The 23,516-nt window shown below is 38.1% G+C and overlaps 1 protein-coding gene across 2 annotated transcripts; it reads right to left on the reverse strand.

Moving 5' to 3' along the window:
• Positions 1-8,413: 8,413 nt before the first annotated feature.
• Positions 8,414-21,129, reverse strand: c16h2orf76 (chromosome 16 C2orf76 homolog). Of its 2 annotated transcripts, none has more exons than XM_040149065.1 (5): positions 20,762-21,129; positions 20,604-20,654; positions 19,961-20,043; positions 11,445-11,526; positions 8,414-8,770 (listed from the first exon to the last, which is right to left on the reverse strand). In XM_040149065.1, exons 1-5 carry the CDS (start codon positions 20,889-20,891, stop codon positions 8,694-8,696), a joined length of 423 nt encoding a protein of 140 aa, XP_040004999.1. In that variant the 5' UTR covers positions 20,892-21,129; the 3' UTR covers positions 8,414-8,693. The 2 variants fall into 2 exon arrangements, with proteins under 2 accessions (XP_040004999.1, XP_040005000.1); XM_040149066.1 differs by having other exon boundaries at positions 20,006-20,043; positions 20,762-21,125.
• Between the last annotated feature and the right edge of the window lie 2,387 nt (positions 21,130-23,516).

A 23,516-nucleotide genomic window follows, 5' to 3' on the forward strand; every position in this document is an offset into this window, starting at 1 on the left:
TATGCCTCGTAATTAATCTAGCAGGAAACTTTGGTGTATTAGTGTTGTCAGTGTCATTAAAACTGATAAGTACATAAGACACAAAGAAAGCACAAACTCTTGATATCTCTCTTTTGGTCCTTCATTGTCAATGTTCAAGAACAGCAACATTTAATAAACATTTATCTTATTTATATTGTTTAAAACTAAAATATAAATAGCCTTGTAATTAATTGCAAATTCTGGTAAAACCTCCATCAGTGTTTTCTTCTGTGATTACAATATTGTGCATGTTGCTATTGTTAAACTCATACAACATTTGCACCGTGAAAACTATCAACAAACAGGGCAAGAGCTTCATAAATGCTTTTATTGCACATTAAAAACTGCATTCATTTCAACAATTTTATTATCCATCAACAACACCAGAATGAAGTATAAAATAATGTAAATGTATGAATTAAATAACTACTTAACTACTTAACAAAATGAAAAAATGAAAAAATACAGCTGTGGATCAAGGTAAAGGTGAACTTACCTGTCATTAGACAAGTTTTGATAATAAAAAGGGGTAGTTGAATCTCAACTATGCAACATAATTTTCAGCAACAAGTGAACATCGATCAGCCACAACATCAAAATCAGTTACCAGTTTTAATGTTGTGGCAGAAGAGTTTATATATACAGTATATACAGATGGGTGACAAAGGAAAAACCAGAAAATTCAGTGGAAAAACAGGATGATAATGTCCCTATACACAGGGCATGACGGGTCACTGAATGGCTTGATGAGTTAAAATTAAATTAAATTAATTAATTTTCACCCATCTGTATCTATATACAGTGGGGTCCAAAAGTTTGACACCACTTTTTACTTGGTCTAAGACTTTTGGACCCCACTGTATATACGGTATATTTATATAGATATATACTGTATATATACACCATTCTGCCACAACATTAATACCAGTAACTTGTTTTAATGTTGTGGCTGATCGGTGTATGTTACCATAACACTGTTAACAACAATGCGAGCCATGTCAATCATCCCCGGATTGGCACCAGCCTTCCATCTGAATATCTGGGTGATTCCAAAGAAGATGATCTTCATATCTGGATACTGCAGATGGAGGTGGTGCAGGTCCTCTTTTATTGCTGCGACAAGGTTGAAGCTGTCCCCAGTTATGCAGACCATAGCTGGATGGAAAAAACACTGTAATAGTGAGAAATGTATCATATTGTAGGCCATAGCGAAAAAGGCAAAAGACAGAGCACTCTCCACAGTTATCCGAAATTACATTATTCGCTCAGCTTAGTTGTAAAAAGTCTGCTGTACTGTTTTACATTAAATAGTAATAGGTAAGTAACTAATACTTAAGTGGTATGGTGTGGGTGCACATGCATTGATGGTTCCCAGTACTCAGTAATTGTACTTTTTCTGAAATAGAAACAAATTATTCCAATAGATGCCTTGCAAAAAGTAGCCTAAAAAAACTTAACCAAAGAACATTAATATTAACTCACACTCACATAACGTTGAACTGTACTTCATTCATTTAACCGGGAGAGTACACATTAAGAAATAACAATGTACTCTGGTGTAACGTTAATTTAGTTAAATGAGCTAATTTCCATCTGCTGATTTGTTGGTTCTTGAACGAATAGCATGTCGAGATACCAACAGTTACCTGTATCATTATGGTTAATGAATTATAACCTACAGGAAATTTTGTTATAGCTAATAGTTAGCTATACTTAATGACACTAACAACCTGCTGTCACTGTTGACAAGTTAGGTAACGTAACCTTAGATTTGCAGAACCAATTTTGAAACACAATGTAAGAATATGTTTAGTCATAGTTACATACAGTTTAACGTTAACTTATACATGGGATTTTCTTCTACAATAACATTACAAGGTAACTCCTCTTAATACCTGCCAAATGTGGACATGTATGTCAATTAGCTACTAAGATTACTTTTAACACTTAGCTATAAAGTTAACATTATGTTAAAAGTTAGCTTCCTCATTATGGAAGCTAACTTTGTTTGGAGCGACTTCGCATGGTGCAGCCAGAACCTGGTATAATCAGGTTGCCGGTAGAAGTGGGCGTGCATGTCCACCCCTTGCTCCTCACCAGCTTTAACCTTTCGTCCACATATGGTCACTACTGGCTCCAAAAAAAACCCCCCCAAAAAACCAAGATGGCGACGGCCGCAGAACCAGACTCGAGGCGTCGGAATGGTAGTCCACAACCAATGGGTGATGTACCGATGGGTTTCCACTTCATTAAAAAAAACTTTTATAAAGCAAGTAGTATAATTACTGCTTATAATACATCCATGCATCTCACAAAATTTATATCAAGACACCTATACACACACTTAAATAGTGGAAAAACATGAGAGCATCACCTCAGACAAAACTAACATTTTTCACACAAACAGAAAAACAAACAAAAACTCGAAATGGCGAACGGAGAGGCGATTCTTAACAATTCTATACGTTTCAGCAACAGAGATTCTCTGCCAACTGTTGCCAACACAAATCTAGTGATCTTTGGACAAACCTTCCGTATTTTCTATAGAAGAGAGTTGACAGTATTGCCCTGTGAGTGAGGGGCATACCTCTCTTTGCGTCTACTCTGTTCAGACAGTAGCAGAGAGGCGGAGCAGCACACTCAGTCCAAAGAAGTGAAAGCTAATCGATCATTCCATTGCAACATCAGCACGCAGCAGCTTTAACCATGCCTCCAACATCTTGGACTGATGGCGACTATCAAATCAATCAAACCTATCAACGACCGTTATGACAAATTTTGAATTGTCAACAGCTTAAAATAATATATTGTAAAACATTACTATAGAAGCATCTCCTGAGAAAAGTGTGTGCGCTTGCTGTGCAAATTTCTGGTGATTGGCATGATTTTTGGACTTTAATCATAGGAAAATTCATTGACCTTGGAGTGCAATGGTAGTGCAGGAGAGCCTTAAAACACTTAAGCATTAGCCTTTAATTCATTACAGTATGTAACTCACAAAGTATGTAACTCTCATAATAATGAGGCAGTGTGCAATAGTCAAGATTTTACTGTAAAATCTGAGTACAGTTTGTAGTGTATACATGTACCCACTTATAAATACAATGTGAATGAAGGGGCTTCCTTAGACTTTTATGCAGTATAATAACTCATAGACTGTATGTGTTAATAATGAGCTTATGAGTTGGCAAAGTTGATCAGTATGTAACAATGAGCATTTTGAAATATCAGAGGAGTTTGTTATATACTGAAATATAAATACGATGGATGTTTAAATTTTAACAGTTATCAATAAGAAAAGTAAAAGCACCCATCTACAAAGAGTTACACATTATTTGACTTTCTCGGTCACATTAAAACTGTGGGAAGAAATCAGTGGGTTCTTTTTTTATCATGTTTTTTAAGAATAAATCATTAAACCTACAAATTTATCCAAATTTTAGGGGATTACAGGGACACAGCTGGCATAAACACATATGAAAACTTCACTTCTGCTGCAGTTTCTGTCCTCTCCCTCCTACTCTCACATGATGAGATAAACAGACTGTACAGTCAAATAGGTGTTATTAAAAATAAACTCAGGAATTGTATGTCCCTTCAGACCCTTAGCTCTCTTTTATATATTAGATATGGTTTGACGCTGGCTGGAGATGCATACTATGAGCACAAACTGCCAGATAAGGTTCTGCGACTCTCTGGCACTTTAGCTGTCTATTCATTTAATTCATATCTTGCAGCAGGATCTAACTCCTCCTCTGCACACAACATTGCCCCACAGGGGATGAGTACTGAGGATAGGGATCTTGTGGAGGAGGATGAATTCTGTCTCAGCACCCTCATGGAGTGATCTAGAATCAGATCAGGATCACAAACAGGTTTACAGTATTGTTAAATAGTTTTTTTTATTCTCGCACATACAATCATTTTGCTTTGGTGTTGTAAGTTAGGCTATATATATATATATATATGTATATATATATATATATATATATATATATATATATATATAGGTTCACTGTCCATTAAACAGGAGGGTCAGGGACATTTACAGGTTTGTTAAAAAAATTTAGTCTATTAGTCTATTTAGTTTATTTAGTCCCTTCTCTAAATTAATCAAACTGAGTATGTTTTTTCTCATAACCATATAAATTTAACTGCAGCAGATTACCAAATCTGCTGTGTGTGTGTGTATATATTGTTATTCTTTTAAAAATATGGACTTAGTTTTTTTGTAAATATGCACATATAGTTTTGTATGGTTTTATGCTCAGTTGCAGCACACCAACTGGCCTGTATACATACCCTTGCCTGTTAAGCCACTGATACAATAGCTTTTCATCAATGCAATGCATTCACCAATGGTTGCGATGTCAGCATCGTTGGTCATATATTGATTGTGCACTTTTAAATCTTTAAAAAAAAAATAATCTTTGTATCTGGAGGATTAAAAGGTGTATTCACTAGGGGGCAGATTAGGAGCATTCATCCCAGACTGAAAATGCAACATCCTCCTAGTGGTTTGTTACCCAGAAGAAGGCTGTGTGCTGTGTGGAAGAAAAAAATAAGAAAGATATTCTGCTGCTTCTATCTTTCTCTCTGAGTCATCATTTTAAAGTAAATATAGCCTAAATAACAGCACTGCGATTCATAAGTGCTATACGTAGGCAACTGGAATGCTTGAGGTTCTCGAAGATGTTTCACCTCTCATCCCACAGGCTTCTTTAGTTCTAAATGACTGATGGGGGAGTCCCAGGCATTTAACCTCTTGACTTGTAACTAAGCTAATAACTAAAAATCCTGCCTTGCAACAGAGCCTTTCTCAACAGTATGTCATCTGCCTTGCTCCATACATCTAAATGGATGGTAGTTTTTTGAAAAAATTATCTAATATCATTGTTTATTCAATATTTGTGTTTTTTTTTTTGGTAGCCTTTAATGATCACCATTTCCCATTAGTGCTAAATGTTCATGTACTAAATGTGCACTAGACTTCAGAAATTATGACCAGAAATTTGAAAAAATTAATAAAGAAGAGGGCGTTGTTGAGTTTTATGTATATGGATGAAATGAAGTTAGGACAACGCAAGTACCCATCCTGCCATGCTTGCAGTCTCTTCATGCAAGTTGTAGTTTTTTCTGTGCTCAAAAAATGCTGCAATGGCTGTAGAAGATAACAATTTGTCTTAGACTGTGGAAAATAACCCCCAGGAATACACTTCATTTTTTCATAAAGACCGATGAACAAAATGCTAAATGAGAGATTGCATTGAGTCACTGAAGCCGGCGAAACAGAGTAGTGCTGGCCAACAATGAACAAACAAATCTTTTCTACTGGTATTTTGCGAATTTGATTCAAATTGAAGTTACACTGGTAAATAGCTGTATTTTTGCACTCTGACACTGAAAAACGCCTTTACATGTCATCAAACTACAGCCATATAATAAAGGCATCACAGCCTTAAATAGTTTTGCAAACTCACTTGAGTACTGTGTGACAAAGTTTAACTTGCTTTCAGCAGTGGAGGTAGTGACTGACTGAGATGTTTTCGCCTCAGGGTTAAGTGTAGCTGTGTGCACTATTTAGTACTACAAACCTGTACAAATCTATATACTTGAGTCACCTGAGCTGCTGCTCATACCAGCTCTCGTACAGACGCGCTGCGCTTGCTGCTTCACGTATATGCCAAACTGCAGCTCATAGGCTAAAGAATGCCAAAGAAAACTACAGGAAGTAGCACTACTATAGGAAGTTGTTCCTTTATAACTTTGGCTTTATTTGGAATATCGATATTCTTTTAATAACTTTTTATCATGAGCCTCCCTAGATTCTACGTGCAAAGTGTCATGCAGATTGGATTCACAACCCAGGACGTTTTTCAATATGCGATGTACTATGTTGGAGTTACTGGTCAAAACGCACTTTGATTATAGCGTCGCTTTCTAGAGGAAATGTGTAATTTTGAATGCCTGACATGTGTGAACCATTCTATATCTCCCCTGAAAATTTCACTTACATAACTTTTATAGTGTAAAAAAAGAATAAAAATCCGAGCAATTACAATAAGGTTCCAAACACTGCTGATATTGGGGTGCCACGCATGCTTTGCATGTGTGGCACCCAGCCCCCTCAGGCTTGGACCCCTAATAATTGAGAAAAGTGGGTACAAAGCAGGATCATGCTGGGGCCCGCAGTCACAGATCCAACCTCTGTAGCTCCTGAGGGAGAAATACCTGCAGAAAGTGACAGGTTTAGAGGGGAGAGAGAGACGAGAAAGCACAAAACTATGGTAGAGTAGAAGCGAAATTAGTATTAAGCACTGATGGGATATGAATGCATATGGATAGAGAGGAAGAGGAGGAGAGAGCAGCTTGGTGCATCATTGGAAGTCCAGTCTAGCCCTATAGCAGCATAACTTAGGGGTTGGTTCAAGACAAACCTGAGCCAGCCTCAACTGTAAACTTTTATCAAAAAGAAGGTTTTAAGCCTACTCTTAAACGTGGAGAGGGTTTCTGCCTTCCGGACCCAAACTGGGAGATGGTTCCACTGTAGCAGAGCCTGATAACTGGAGGCTCTGTCTCCAAATCTATGTTTGGAGACAAGGAACCACAACCAAGCCTGCATTCTGGGAGCACAGTGTTCAACTGGGGTAATAGGGTACTATGAGCTCTTTAAGGGATGATTGTGCCTCAACATTAAGGGTTTTTCAGGTGATTTTACTGGTGGCCAATGCAGTGAGGCAAATGAGAAATGAGATCTCTTTTCCTAGTTCCTGTCAGTAGTCATGCTGCAGCATTTTGGATCAACTGGAGAGAATTTAAAGATTTGTTGGGACAGCCTGATAACAAGGAATTACAATAATCCAGCCGTGAAATAACAAAAGCATGGACTAGTTTTTCTGCATCTTTTTGAAAAAGGATGTACCTGATTTTTGTAATGTTATGTAACTGTTACTGAAAAAAGGCAGTCCTTGAAGTTTGTTTTATGTGGGAGTTAAAGGACATATCCTGATCAAAGATAACTAGGATTGTTTTTAATTTCCACTATTAATGATGAGTAATAGGTTGCTCTGGCATTACAGAGGGGCTTCCTATACAGTGTATTCAGAAAGTATTCAGGCCCCTTCAATTTTTTCACATTTTGTTATATTGCAGCCTTATGCAAAAATTGTTGATTATTTTTTTCCCTAATCAATCTACACTCAATACCTCAGTGACAAAGCAAAAACTGAATTTTAGATTTTTTTGCAAATCTAATAAAAAGGAAAAATTGAAATATCACATTGACATAAGTATTCAGACACTTTGCTATTTTTTTTTTAGGTGCCTCCCATTTCTTGATCATCTTTGAGATGTTTTTACACCTTGATTGGAGTCCATCTGTGGTAAATTCAACCGATTGGACATTTCTTCAACCTCATGGCATGGTTTTTGGTCTGACATGCAATGTCAGCTGTGAGACCACTAGACAGGTGTGTGCCTCTCATTTATGCTTGAGGCAGAATCAGCAGCAGAGAATGAAAATGTGACAAAGGGTGGAGCTGCCTTATTTACAGTGAGACAGCATTAGCTGTTCCTTTACTATTATTAGTTTCTCCTTTAGTCTTCTTTGTGTCATCATATATGGATACTGCAAACTATCCTAGACTTAACGCAGTTTAGACTAGACAAGTTTCCTAGAATCTGTCGTTTACCGATATCTTTATATTCTTTCTACATGACAGCCTTATGAACTTATGTACTCTTGTCCCTTATGTTTATGTAACATGCATTAAGGGAAAGATACATACTATCACAGAAATGTAGATATTTAAAAATCTCCTATTTTTGAAGCATTTAAAAACAAAGTGGCTCTCTTTTTTCAATCCATGGCACATAATAAATTCACTTTCATAAGACACTTTTTTTTTTCATTTTTATCAAATTTGATCACAAATTACTTTTACCTGTTAATTTATTTGATTTTATTAGAATGTGTGGCACTCATGTTCTCAGTTGTACTGTAATGAATTAAGGGGATGTTCTACAGATGCCTGTTTGAATTTTTTCATGCAATAAAGTGTAAAAACCTGACACTTTCGGCCTCTCAGAATATTTAGTTGAAAGATAACTTGACAGTTATTGTCTTTAGAAGACTGCAAATAAAAAGGTATTGCTTTTGTGTTAGTGGCTTTGAGAATCAAGAATGTTCTCTGTCCATTAAACAGGAGGGTCAGGGACATTTACAGGTTTGTTAAAAAAATGTAGTTAGTTCCTTCTCTAAATTAATCAAACTGAGTATGTTTTTTCTCATAACCATATAAATTTAACTGCAGCAGATTACTAAAGCCCACATTCCAGTGTGGTGCAGTAAAATTACTCAGTTAATACTTTCGAATAACAACATTCAAAAAACTGCAGCTATCAGAAAACTTTATTCAGTATATTTTAAAACAACACTGAAAATTAATGTTCATGGTCACAATTATCAGAAGAAAAAAAAAAAAGAAAAGAAATAAAAAAGGCATACCAGAGAGGTGCATAATAAGCTTCAATTTTAAAAACAACCCCACAAAATAAAACTCTCCAGTATGAACATGATGGCACCATTCTTGTTCTACTATTGGTCCTGGCATGCTTGACCTTTGACCTCTGTCCTTTAAGAATCTCCTCTGCTATAAAGTAAAATACTGTGGTCACCAAGCAGTTTTGGGATTTGCTTTATAGAGACCGTAGTCTTCTTTCCTGAAGAAGGCCACCTCTGTTTCATTTGCTGAAATGACATACAAAAAAAATGTTAACATTGTGATAAACCTATAAACTCTTATTATTGACTTACTACGTGGAAATAATTTTATTGGACTTATATTACTGGCCTCAGTATATTACAGGAAATTCTGATCTTATATTTCTACAATATTAATACTATTTTCTATAAATAATCATTAAAGACGCATACAGTATGTCAGGCTGAATTGTGAAGATGTGAAAAAAAAAATGCATCTAGAACATTTCCATTCGATGAAATGGTGCATCAGACAAATGTCTAAGGTTTTGATATACTCAAAATATGATATAAGACACTTTTTCAAAATTTAAATTTATGGAGGATTAAAAAAAATGGTAAAAGAGGTTAAATAAATTGTTTTGATTTTTTTTGTTTAAAAAAAAAAAAAAAAAAAACCCCAAAATAATTCCAAATGGTCACACTGGGTTGAAAAGCCATACATTTACTTGGGCCACAATGATAATGTAAAGACAGACTGCTTGTCAGTCTATTTGAAGAACGCTGATGGACATTTTTCCTTGGCTTAATAAACTGGTCCAGTTGACCTTAGTACACAGGAAAAAGGTTGAAATGGAACTGTACACAGTTCTTGGGGGTCACAGATTTTCATCACACAGGAAATGTACAGTGCATTTGGAAAATATTCAGCCTTATACTAAAATCGTTTAAAGTCATTTTTCCCCTCATCAAGCTACACTCAACCCCCCATAATGACAAAGCAAAAAGAATTTTAGAAATTTTTGCAAATGTATTAAAAAGGAAAAACTGAAATATCACACTGACATAAGTATTCTGACGCTTCACTCAGTACTTAGTTGAAGCACCTTTGGCAGTGATTACAGGCTCGAGTCTTCTTAGGTATGATGTGACAAGCTTTGCACCCCTGGATTTCACCTGGTTTCTGCCATTCCTCTCTGCACATCTTCTCAAGCTCTGTCAGGGTACTGGTGGTGGACAGCCATTTTCAGGTCTCTCCAGAGATGTTCGATTGGTTTCAAGTCAGTGTCACTCCTGCTTTTCTTGCCTGTGTGCTTAGGGTATTTGTCATTTTGGAAGGTGAGTGCTCTGGACCAGGTTTTTATTAAGGATATCTCTATACTTTGCTCCACTCAGCTTTCCCTCAACCCTGACCAGTCTCCCTGTCCCTGCTGCTGAAAAACACCCACTGGATGTTTCCACCACTATGCTTCACCATTGAGATGGTAATAGGCAGGTGATGGGCGGTGCCTGGTTTCCTCCAGAAATGACGCTTAGAATAGAGGCCAAACAGTTCAATCTTGGTTTCATCAGACCAGACAATCTCGTTTCTCACAGTCCTATAATCCTTTAGGTCCTTTTTTTTTTTTTTTTTTTTGCAAACTCCAGGCAGGCTTTCATGTGTCTTTCACTGAGAAGAGGCTTGTGTCTGGCCACTCTGCCATAAAGCCCAGATTGGTGGTGTGCTCAGTGATGGTTGTCCTCCTCGAAGTTTCTCCCATATCCACACAGGATCGCTGGAACTCTGCTAGCGTGACAAATGGGTTCTTGGTCACTTCTAAGGCCCTTCTTTTCTATTTGTTCAGTTTGGCCAAGCAGCCAGGACTCTAGGAAGAGTCCTGGCTGGAGTTGTTCCAAAACCTCTTCCATTTAAGTATTATGGAAGCCACTGGGCCTTTGGTAACCTTGGTTGCAACATTACAAAATGTGTAAAAAGTGAAGGGGTCTGAATACTTTCTGTATGCATAAAGTTAAGTTCCTGTAGTTCCCATAATTTGAGTTTTTCTGCGGGGGATGTAAATAGGAACTACAGTACACTGTTTACATTTTGGCAAATTTTCACGTTTAAATGTTAAATCAGCTATTAGCAGTTCCTATTTGCAATGTCCCCTTGGATGTACAGACAACTATCACTGGATTACTTTGATACTGAACAAAATATAAAAGTGTAATGTTTCACAGGGAATTTATATAATATAAAGAACATGTTTTTTCTTTGATGTTTATTCACGATGGACATAAGTGAGAATCATGTCCTCCAAAAGTCTAACATGTTTATCATGCCTATGAGTTCAGATTTGACTGAGTTATGACTCTGAGAAAGAATGCGAATTTTGGCGAAATTCCTGCCCCTATAGGCTGTGTGTCATAGCCTCTGCTGCTCCTGGTGTTTCTTGTATTGATAACTGGGTCAAATCAGTGGGCCAAACTACAATAACTAACTTCCCCTTGTTTCCAGAACACTGGCATGCACCTGTTCCTTTCACCTCACGGTGTATCTTTGCCTCATGTTTCTTGCTCTCCAGCCCCCCTGGGGAGCTGGACACACCTCACAGTTTGAAAGTGTCTGGTCTAATACAACAGCCCTGTAATAGATCCTTCCTTCATGACTGTTCTAATGTTCAGTTTCTGTTGAAACAATTTTAGAGAGATGTTAATTCCACTTAATGGTCATTTTTGAAGCTATAGTTTGTGGTGCTGTTGAGCTATACTGTGTTATGATGAGAGGTGTTCCTTACATTTGTCCATCCCATTTATGTCAAAAAAAGAGTTGACTAAATATAAAAAAAAATTAAACATTATAACCTTCATGATTGAAGTTTCATTTTAGAATCAAGTGTTCCCTGAATAAAATACACCATTTTCAGTGAGTGTTTAATGGGCTGCAATGACAAACTCTTACCAACGCCAGCAGTTGTAAGGGTTTGGCCATCTTGCAGAATGAGCTTTTCGTCGTCATCTAAACTCATCACCAACTCATTAGTCTGCCGAAAAGAAAAAAAAAGTTGTTTCCACTTAAATGGCAACTTTGGATTTCAAAGGATCACAGAATTCCCAAACTATATGCATTTTTGAAACATACAGCCTGACTGAAAAACTTTTTGTTTCCAACTCAAATGCAAATCTAATGTTTTCTGAGACTGAAAAACCAACTGGTTCAGTTGTTAATTTACCCAGGATTACCAGCTCATTCCATCATGGCATTCCATGGAGACCCCTAGTCCTGTATCTTGGCTTGGCCGGACCACTCACAAGACTTGTGCCAGTAGCTTCTCCAACTTTAACAGTATAAACTAGAGATGCACGATATATCTATTGCCGATTATTATTATTATTGGCAGATGAGTAAGAAAATTATTGTTACTGTTCCGATAACAGAATTTAAGGCGATGATAACAGAATTGATAACAGCGATGATGACAGAATTTCATCACATTTCTGCAAGCGGAACACAAGCTTGCAAAAATGTGATGCGTTCAGCTGCTATGCCTGCAGTAACTTACTTCCCATTCTTCATCCACAGCACTGGTATGTTTTACACAGACATAAAGGAGCTAATGGCGCTTGAACAAGTGGAAAACTTCTCCTGTGCTCCAATAACATGAGTTAAGTGTCTTACTTTGGGGATCGCTCTCTCAGCGCTGTATCATTATTCCAGCTAGCAGCACGTCAAGACAGAGCTCACTATTCCCTTATTAAAGTGGTTGACGCAGTGTCACTTGTCTTACAAGATAAGCCCACCTCTTCCTGGCTTTATGCAAGGATGATGTTAAGGTTAGACACCTGACTAATTTTACCAGAGAATAGGGGTTACAGAATAAGTAACCTCAAGTTCTCTTTCAAACATTTGTTTTGGTGTCTCACTATGGGGATATGCAGACTCCTGTATTGCCAGACGAGCTTATCTTTACATTAATATCTTTGACTGCCAACGTAGGAGGTCTGATGTCAATGTGCGCCCACGCTGAGGATGCTGTGCACCATGAGTGACAAAGTGCCATCCAACTCATAAAACCTAGTTAAGGTTAAAAGGTGAAGCCCAGCTTGTTGATGCATATCTCTCTTCCATAGTCACACCCCCTAAACAGGAAGCTGTTTAGGAAGCTGCCATTCCCCTGGGGGTTGTAATCCTTTGCTGGTGAAGGCCCTATCAATTGCTCCCACAATGCAATGGGAGCGGCAATGATTACTAATGAGCTTGCACATATGGAGCTTAGCCCATGAAAAAAAACAACTGAGCAGACTTCCTAAAGGCTCTTCTCCTTTCAGTATTGGCATGTAAAGCTCTCACTGGACAGAGTAAGCAGGCATTCATGCTCAAGAAAAGTAAACGGAGGAGGGTAAAATGCCCCTAACTCCAAGGGAACACATCCCATTGAAGACGTTTTGGACACAAAGGCAGGATTAGGCCTAAGTGTGACCTTAGAATCACCTTGTTTGAACTGGGCGAGTTGCACATGTACCAACAGTGCATGAATATCACTGACACCTTTTGCTGATGCAAGAGCCAGCAACAAACTGTCTTCAACGATCCTGTCTTCATGTTCACCTGATGCAGTTGTTCAAACTGTCTATCACATGTGCATATACCACTTGCCCCATGAAAGGAGCACACCACCTCTTTTCAGTGCATATACTACTTGTCCCATGGGACAAGTGGTATTGCCTTAAGTTTTGTACTCCTGTGACATGAGTGGCTCTCAGTGACTGCAGAGGAATGTGGCTCCACATGATCAGTTTGCAAGCCAACATGTGCAGTTGGTGGGACTGCAGGCCGTCTTATCTGTTCATATAAGCCATAAAAGCCAGGTGGTGTTATTTGTTCTGACCAATACACGACAGTTTTTTTATTAAAGGCAAAAAGTGCTGTAAAGCCAGAGATGCGGCTAGCAGTTCCAGCCAGTTTATTTGGGTACCTCTCTGGTGCAGGTCCCATACACCGCCCAGAACTCCCCTGTTACTTGCAACATTGGTTACCACTTTCCTAGATGTAACCGGTCCCATTGACACTGCTTGTGAAAGGAAATTTCTTCAGTGGTGTACTGCTGTTGTGCAATCAGTGGTCACCCTGACATGGCAGTGGACATGACTTGCTCAACTCTACCCCAGTGATGCCACCCATCACTGAAATTTTCTCATGTGCAGTCTGAATCACAACTAAGGAAGATGCCTTTAGCCCCAGCTGTTGCAGACATCATCTGAATGAGATGTATTTCCCCACCTGGAACAAACCCACATGTCAAAGGTTTTTTTTTTTTTTTACTTTCTCAGTTGACAGATGTGTTCTGAAAGTGGTGGAATTTAAAAGATATTCCTATATAAGAAATGACCTGGGTTGGCTCTAAGAAGTTTTGAGTGAGGAAAAGAAGGGTTAAATTCTGGCTTTACTTGCAGAGGGATACAGTGAGAGTCAGGTTGCTTCCATCCTTAAAATTTCTAAGATGGCAGTTCATAGGAACAAGGTCAAGCAGCAGACATTGCGGACAACAAAGCTACGAATGTCACTCAGCAACCATAGGATGACACAAAGTTACCTATAAAAAGAATGGCAAATGGCAGCTGGGGTGAAGTGCACGGCGAGAACGGGTGAAACAGGCTCCTAGGGGCAGGGCTCAAGTCGTGTAAAGCTAGAAAAAAGCCCTTCATCAATGAGAAGCAAAGAAGAGCCAGGCTGAGGTTTGTAAAAGACCATAAGGATTGGACCATAGAGGACTGGAGTAAGGTCATCTTCTCTGATGAGTCCAATTTTCAGCTTTGCCCAACACCTGGTCGTCTAATGGTGAGACGGACAACTGGAGAGGCCTGCAAGCCACAGTGTCTGGCACCCTCTGTCAAATTTGGTGGAGGATCGGTGATGAAATGGGGGCGCTTCAGCAAGGCTGGAATCGGGCAGATGTGTCTTTGTGAAGGACGCATAAATCAAGCCACGTACAAGGTTATCCTGGAAGAAAACTTGCTTCCTTCTGCTCTGACAATGTTCCCCAACTCTGAGGATAGGTTTTTCTAGCAGGACAATGCTCCATGCCACACACAGCAAGGTCAATCAAGGTGTGGATGAAGGACCACCAGATTAAGTCCCTGTCCTGGCCAGCCCAATCTCCAGACCTGAACCCCATTGAAAAACTCTGGAATGTGATCAAGAGGAAGATGGATGGTCACAAGCCATCAAACAAAGCTGGGCTGCTTGAATTTTTGCGCCAGGAGTGGCATAAAGTCACCCAACAGCAATGTGAAAGACTGGAGGAGAGCATGCCAAGACACATGAAAGCTGTGATTGAAAATCAGGGTTATTCCACCAAATATTGATTTCTGAACACTTCCTTAGTTAAAACATTAGTATTGTGTTGTTTAAAAATGAAAATGAACTTGTTTTCTTTGCATTATTTGAGATCTGAAAACACTGCATCTTTTTTGTTATTTTTACCATTTGTCATTTTCTGCAAATAAATGCTCTAAAAGGACAATATTTTTATTTGTAATTTGGGAGAAATGTCAGTAGTTTATAGACTAAAACAAAAATGTTCATTTTACTCAAACACATAAATAAATATTAAAATAAGAGAAACTTATAATTTTGAAGTGGACTAAATTTTTTCTATAGATGTCCTTCACGTCTTAAGTCACAGTCAAAGTGTTTGTCATGCACAGTTAAAAACAAGTTTCTCTGCACAATGAAATTATTCCTTTGCCATCCACTCTCACTGACTGTTTATCAATAAGAAAGCACGAGGTATAAAAAATAAAAATAAAATAAAATATCAGAAAAACACTTTGTACAATATATAATATACAGAGTACTATTAGGGATGAAATATCTGAGCAAGAATTCTATATACAGACAGTTGATAAGGAGTGTGCAGTGTGTTGGTATGTGCATGTGTATGTGTGTGTGAAGGGGGGGGGCAGAGTGAAGTTCCTGTATGTGGAGGTGGGTTAGAGTGGGGGCAAGGGCAGTGGATTGGATCTGTAGATCAGTCTGATGGCCTGAGGATAAAAACAAAGGCTGAAAAAACAATACGAACCTATCAGACAGATGGCAGAAATTTTAAGAGTGGCCAAATCAACAATTTGGTAAATTCTTAAAAAAGAAGGAAAACACCAAAAGGCCTGGACGACCACAGAAGACAACTAATGCGGATGATCGTAGACTTCATTCGTTGGTGAAGAAAAACCCTTCGCAACATCTAGCCAGGTCAAGAACAGAGGGTTTACGACAAGGTGCAAACCACTGGCAACACTCAAGAAGAGAAAGGCCAGATTAGACTTCACCAGAAAACAATTTAAAAAAGCCTGCCCAGTTCTGGAACAAGATTCTTTGGACAGATGAAACCAAGATTAACAAACACAGTGGAGGCAGGGTTATGATATGGGCATGTATGGCTGCCAATGACTACTTATAGAAGTAGCAGGATGAATTCTGGAGTGTATACGGCTTAATATTTGCTCAGATTTAGCCAAATGCTGCAGAACTGATAGGACAGTGCTTCAGATGGATAATAATGCAAAATGCGAAAGCAACCCAAGAGCTTCTCAAGGCAAAGAAATGGAACATTCTTCAATGGCCAAGTCAGTTACTTGACTTCAACCCAATTGAGCCTGCTTTTCACTTACTGAAGACAAAACTGAGGGCAGAAAGACCTACAAACAAGCAGCAACCAAAGGCAGTTGCAATAAAGGCCTGGCAAAGCATCTCAAGGGAGGAAACTCCGCATTTGGTGATGTCCATAGGTTCCAGACTTCAGGGATTTTCACCCATATATTAAAAATAATCCTTACAATTATAATTATGTTGGTTTGTCCAATTACTTTGGGCCTCTGAAAATGAAGGATTATGTTTAAAAATGGCTATAATTTCTAAACGTTTTTTATTTATGTTAAATCCCTTGAATTAAAACTGAAAGTCTAAACTTTCATTGAAGAGCATCTTGATGTAGGCATCTTTATTTTCCAGGTAGAAGAGGGCTATGTGCAGAGCTGCAGAGATAGTTTCCTCAGTGGATCTGTTTGGGTGATACGCATTCTGCAGGGGTCCAGTGACTCAAGTGTATTACCATGGATGTGTCCCAGAACCACTCTCTGAAAGCACTTCATTATGATTGTAACGTGATTGGTCAAGTGACTGGGCTTCTTTTGGGGACTGGGATAGTGGTGGTGGTTTTAAAGCAGATTTACACTGTGGCCTGTGCACATAAAAGGTTAAAGATGGAGGTGAAAACATCAGCCAGTTCTGTAGCACAGGCTTTGTGTACATCAACTGATGAGACAGTCAGTGGGGCTTCATTTATGTTCTCAGTGTGTCAAAGCCTCCTCTATGTTTCACTGCCTGAGGTCTAAAAGCGGGAATAGAATTTATTAAACTGATCAGATAGAGAGATAGTGGTGTTGGTTATTTCCTTGATGTCTATACTGGCTAATGCTTGTCCTACCTGGCTTGGTGGCTGTTCACAGTAGCTAACACTGTAAACTTAGTTTGTAAGAGTAGTCTGTTAACAAGTGACAAATACGAGTTTTGCTAGAATCTGGTGAACAAGCTGTTAGCTTTCTTTGTAAAGCAAGAACAGGAATTTGAATGATGGGTGACGCTACACCAACCCCTATTATATGGGAGAAGTGAGCACCGCCTTTAATTTAAATTAGCCATATATCCTTAGATTAGTGAAACTCGTTGAGGCTGTAGTCCTTTCAGGCTGACTTTGAGGCTGAGACCAACCAGCCCTTCCTTTCTACCAACTTCTGTCCAGTGGTGTCTCTCTTCACATCAGCAGCAGAGGGAAAAGGACAGAGGAGAGGATGAATGATACGACAGAGCTGCTAGCCAGTTTAATGTAAAAGGCTCAAGTCGTACCCTTTCTAAAACAATGGCGTTCAATAGTTTTAGGTAACCGTTAATTTATCAAACCGTATGATAAATAAGTCTAATGGTTGTTGACGCCTATAGATGCTTGTTAAAAAATTAGATAAGGTGGAATTAATTAGTCTACAAATTTTAAAAAACATAAATTAAGGTTATTACAAAAAAGTTTACAATTCATTAATGCATTCTTTATTCTAAGGATGGTGAAGGTTCTCTAAACATTGGTGTTGTATTACAAAAATAAACCTGTCAGTATAAAAATATACATTTTACTCACCATTTTAGCAATCGTAAGATTAATATTGTTGCTTATTTTATCGATATTAGTCCTAACAAAGAGATAATTATCCGTTATTGTTATCAACCCTGAATTTCCTTATTGGTGCATCTCTAGTATAAAGAAATATAGTATAAAGAAAGTGTTTTGAAGTGCATCTCCACTGGTTCACTAATTTGTGCTTTTATGTAAGCACACTTTCATTTGTATGTGTTAAGATGGCCATTTTAGACCCCGAGATAAAACTATGGCAATGGTATGACACTTGTTTTAGTGGCACATGCAGATTCTTAATTGTATTCAGATGCTCTAAAACAAATGGAACTTATAAAGGCATGTCAGTTGTGTTCCACTGACAGATGCCACAATTCACCTGCAGTTCCTTTGTAAAAAATACTGTTAGCTTTTGTCATAACATCACAGGAGAAGATAACCACTCTTTGTAGGCAGCTGTTACTAGCAAGCTAGCAGTCCTAGTCATAGTATTTATTCCCTGTACAGCTAGCATAGTGAGCATAACCTGCTGAACACTGAATATCGAAACCAGCCAGGCTCAAAGCTGTAATATTATTCCTCCAAGGACTGCTATTATGTCACTTTATTAAGTTTAGGGAGCTTTATGGTAATTTACGCCGGCTCTGATGTCTCCATAGCATTTGATGATATAATTCATTTTGTAAAATGAAATTTCATCTCAGATGAAATTTAATATTTGTTGCTACCACATTAGTTTTTCAAAGTTAAGACTTATGTTTTTATTTGACAGTAAACAGCACTGCAACTGTTGACTTTGGGGCAGTACAGTGCATTCATAAAGTTTTCAGACCCCTTAATTTTTTTCACATTTTGTTGTGTTGTATCCTTACGCTAAAATTCTTTAAATTCATTTATTGCCTCATTAAACTACACTCAATACTCCATAATGCCAAACCAAAAACAGAATTTTTGATTTTCTTAACAAAATTATTAAAAAAGGAAAAACTGAAATCACATTGACATAAGTACTCAGATCCTTTACTCAGACTTAGTTCAACCACCTTTGGCAGTTTACAGCCTCGAGTCTTCTTGGGTATGATACGGCAAGCTTTGCACACCTGGAGTTGGGGATTTTCTGCCATTCTTCTCTGTGGATCCTCTCAAACTCTGTCAGATTGGATGGAGACTTTCAGTGGACAGTCATTTTCAGGTCTCTCCAGGGATTTTCAATTGAGTTCAAGTCAGGGTTCTGGCTGGACCACTCAAGACATTCACATAGTTGTCCGTAAGCCACATCAGCAATGTCTCGGCTCTGTGCTTAGGCTCATTGTCTGTTGCGAGGTCAACCTTGGGCCCAGGCTAAGGTCCGGTCACTATTGACCAGGTTTTCATTAAGGATATTCCTGTAGTCCGCTCAGCTTTCCGTCCCTTGGTCACCTCTCTTACTCGGCACCCCCCCCGATTGCTCAGTTTGACTGGGTGGCCAGTGCTTGGAATTGTCCAGGTTGTTCCACACTTCTTCCACTGAAGAATTATGGAGGCCACTGTGCTCTTGGGAACCTTCAATGCAGCAGAAATTTTTTGTAGCCTTCTCCAGATCCTGTCCCGCTCTGAAGGCAGTTCCTTCAACCTCACGGCTTGGTTTCTGCACTGATATGCATTGTCAGCTGTGAGACCTTATATAGACAGGTGTTTGCCTTTCCAAATCATGTACAATCAATTGAATTAACCGCAGGTGGACTCCAATCAAGGTCTCAGAGATGATCAAAAGAAATGGGAGGCACCTGAGCTAAATTTCAAGTGTCATAGCAAAGGGTTTGAATACTTATGCCAATGTGATATTTCAATTTTTCCTTTTAAATAAATTTGCAAAGAATTCTAAAATCCTGTTTTCTCTTTGTCATTATGGGGTACTGAGTGTAGATTGATGAGGGAAAAAGATCCTTTTTTTTGATTTCAGCATTAGGCTGCACCCTAGAAAAATGTGATAAAAGGAAAAGGGTCTGAATACTTTCTGTATTACTACTTTCTTACTGTATGTACATATATCACCACATGTACTGTGGCGTTTGGACTCTTGAGTTGATCCAAATTTAAATTACTAGGTATGTGCGCCTAAAATTGGCATACTCTGTATTGAGAAAGGCCTGCTGATTTTTTACAACTTGAGAAGTGTGATATCTGTCAGGACACCACTGACACACCACTTTGTGTCGCATGCCACTAAAACACGTTTAAAAAACGCTTTAGACACAAAAGACAATTTTTAATCCTGGCGTTTCCAAAATTGGATTGCTCGAGGACACTTTACCTTCAGACATACACCTCGTTTCTGGCCCAAAAGTATGATAAATACCTTTGCTCCATGTGCTTGGTGGATAATTTTCATTGTGTCTGAAAATACAAGAGAACAGAATCAGATGCAGAGCATGCATTTGGCAGGTGAACAAATAAAACTGCAACCTTCTCAGATTTGGAGGATTACTCATAATTACTTCTGATACACTACATGTCCTCTCATTTAGCTGCTTTTCATTATAAGCTGATTGAGAATTTTAAGTAAATCAAATAAACAATTTAATTCATTTAGGTATTATTTGTGAGCTAAGGTGGCTTATGAAGGGCAACTGTTTGCTGACTGCTTTACAGTCATATATATTTTGATATCTATGACTGTAAAGCATTTACGATTACTATATGAGGTGATAATGAAAAGCTTTGTTTGCAGCCACAACAAGGTCCCATATGATCTCACTCTCAGACCATCTTTGACAGCCTTCTGCAGACGGTCCTCTGGTTCATCTTTTTTCACTACAAGCAGACCTCACAATATGTTGTTTCGACAATCAATTGCAAAGACAACAAAACATAAGTTCGAAGAAAACATGGCATATTATTAGGAAAAACGGATTCGTCACACTAGCTAACACTAATGCAAATCAAGGCATACGTACCGTAAGTGTATTTCTTAAAAGGAGGAGGAAGCTCTGGTCTCGTTGCAATATCTGGAAGAAAGTGTATGGTGTGTCATGACTTTTGGCCTCTATCTAATTTTTAATGATAATAACATGTGACACGTTATGATATTATGCAGCCTGTTCTATTTGCTCACCGTCTCTCACAAGCTGCATGAAGTCCTGCACCGTTTGGTCTAAACTGACTCCGTGAAACACAACTGGTTTGAAGTTTCTGTGCTCGAAGGACCTCACCAGACGAACAGTGACTACTGCTTCACGGTCCATGTCCTGTTGCTGGACACCACTCTGCCAGTCCGATTGATTAGCTCTGCGAAACGTTGTCAAACAGCTAGGTCTTTTGACATGGATGTGCTTAGCATGTGTTCAGAGGCAACACCATCGGATATCTGATGAGGCCAGATTAGTCGAGAATATTCAGAAATTAAGACGCAATGAGTCGATAACCGAGCACTACTTCTCCTCTCTTCTGTCGTAGTTATTGCTCGGGTTGTTTTATTGGCAGATCGCAAACCACCGCCGAAGGTAAATAGATAAATAGCGCCACCTACTGTGGCGCTATTTAATATCACCCATCTGTATTTCCAGTCAGTTTCATCAATCAAATAACACCAATAAATCAAATGACATTTGCTTGTGAAAAGCTTCATGTGCATAAACATGTATAAAAAAAATACAGCAAGTGCGAGTTTTTAAGTTAAAAGAAGTAAATACAACCCCCGCAGTAAACATTCGATGAGTCACGAGGACGTTAATTTAACGAGTTAATTCAGGCCTAACGAGTTAATCTAATTCGGAGTGGTTTCCAAGTTTAAGGGTACCCAGACTTTTGCACACACTACAATTATTTAAATTTTCTTCGTTTTTTTTTTAAGTTAATGAAAAAACTTTAAAAAAAAATATAGAAAATTGAAACATGTAAAAGTGCACTAACATTTGAAGAAAGGCTAATTATTAATGTTTGCTGCAGCGGTTGTATTCATTTATTACCCAGGGGTGGACAATATATGTACAGTACATACTACTATACATACATATATATATATATATATATATATAGATATGCATATATATGTATATATATATATATATATACATATATATGTTTATAAAATAATATAAAAAATAAATATGCTATATATATATATATATATATATATATATATATATATATATATATATATCCACAAGATGTTGGAAACATTCCTCTGAGATTCTAGTCCATGTTGACATGATTGCATCACATTATAACTGCAGATTTGTCAGCTTCACATTCATGCTGCCAAGCTATCGTTCTACCACATCCCAGAGGTGTTTCTATTGGATTCAGATCTGGTGAGTGGGGAGGCCATTGAAGTACGCTGAAGTCATCGTCATGTTAATGAAACCAGTATGAGACGACTTTTTCTTTGTGAAAATATGTATTATCATGCTGGAATTAGCCATTAGAAAATTGTAAATTGTGGCCATAAAGGGATACAGATGGTCAGTAACAATACTCAGATAGGCTGTGACATTCAAAGCAGGATAGATTGGAATTAAGGAGCCCAATGTGTGCCAGGAACATATTTCCCACACCATTACACAACTACCACCAGTCTGGACTGTTGACACAGAGCAGGTTGGATCCATTGATTCATAGTGTTGATTCCAAATTCTGACCCTAACATCTGCGTGCCTCAGCAGAAATCCAGATTCATCAGACCAAGCTACGTTTTTCCTGTCTACAACTGTCCAGTTTTGGTGAGCCTGTACCCACTGCAGCCTCAGATTCTGTTCTTGGCTGACAGGACTGGAAGCTGACGTGGTCTCCTGCTGTGTTGACAGAAAACATCACGAAATACAGAAACACAACCAAATTCGGTACAAAAAGGAATGAGTTACGAAACAATATCATTCCACAAGTATATGGACAATTACACATTTTTTGTTCTTCAGGATCTGTTTTTCAGAGCTTTCAATTTGACTTCATGTATATCTCTCCAATTACTTTTTTCTACTTCTAAGCTTTGAAGACTATGTGTCAAAAAGGCACTTTAATGTAGTCTCCATTATTTTTTTTCAAATTAAATATACTGAAGTTCAGAGCGTGAAAAACAAAAATGTGGAACTATCCAAATACGTAGTCTTGACTGTAAATAGCTGTGCATTGGAAATGTATACAGGCTGCACCACAGCTTTCCTTCAGTTGTTTGCAGGAGCAGCACCACAACCAGCCTCCAAAATGACCAAAGTTGAATGACTCTCAGTGTCTCAGTGACACAACAAAAAACATTATAACTTCACAAAGACAGGATTTATTGCAGGGCTACAGTATTGCAACATGTTTTACATGTGTCTATGTTTTTGTATCCCACAGCTGTTTAATAAGTAAGGAAGTCGATTTTTCTGACATTTGTTTCCCAGTTTTTTTAGTCATTGGACATTTAAATCAATTAGAATTGGATTTTTTACTGATGAAGTTTTGGTTTGTGTAGGTGATGTTCTTTTCTTTTTCAATCAAACCATGGAAGCTACTCTGTTATTACTCTTGCTAACTGCTTGTCTATTCCTCATGTTGCTTACAATTTTCATGCATGTGTACAGGCTGAAGTTATGTCATATCTGTTGGCTCCAGGGAGTGGCAAATGAATTAAACAAATATGTCAGACTGTCACAGCAAAAATAAGATATATAGTTAAAGTTAATCAATGGTCAATGGTCATACAGCATATCCCATATAACACATCATTTAGCATTTCTGTTTATATTATCATGTTTTAAAATATTCAAAGCAAGTCCGGAAGTGTTGGCCATTCTCGGGGGGAAACAATTTCAGGAACAAAGAAAAACAATGCTAATACCAGTTAGAAAAAAGTGAAGTTTATGATATTACTGATTAGAACTTTGAAG

This window comes from Xiphias gladius, chromosome 16 (genome assembly GCF_016859285.1).
Source record: "Xiphias gladius isolate SHS-SW01 ecotype Sanya breed wild chromosome 16, ASM1685928v1, whole genome shotgun sequence".
NCBI classification, from domain to species: Eukaryota; Metazoa; Chordata; class Actinopteri; order Istiophoriformes; family Xiphiidae; genus Xiphias; species Xiphias gladius.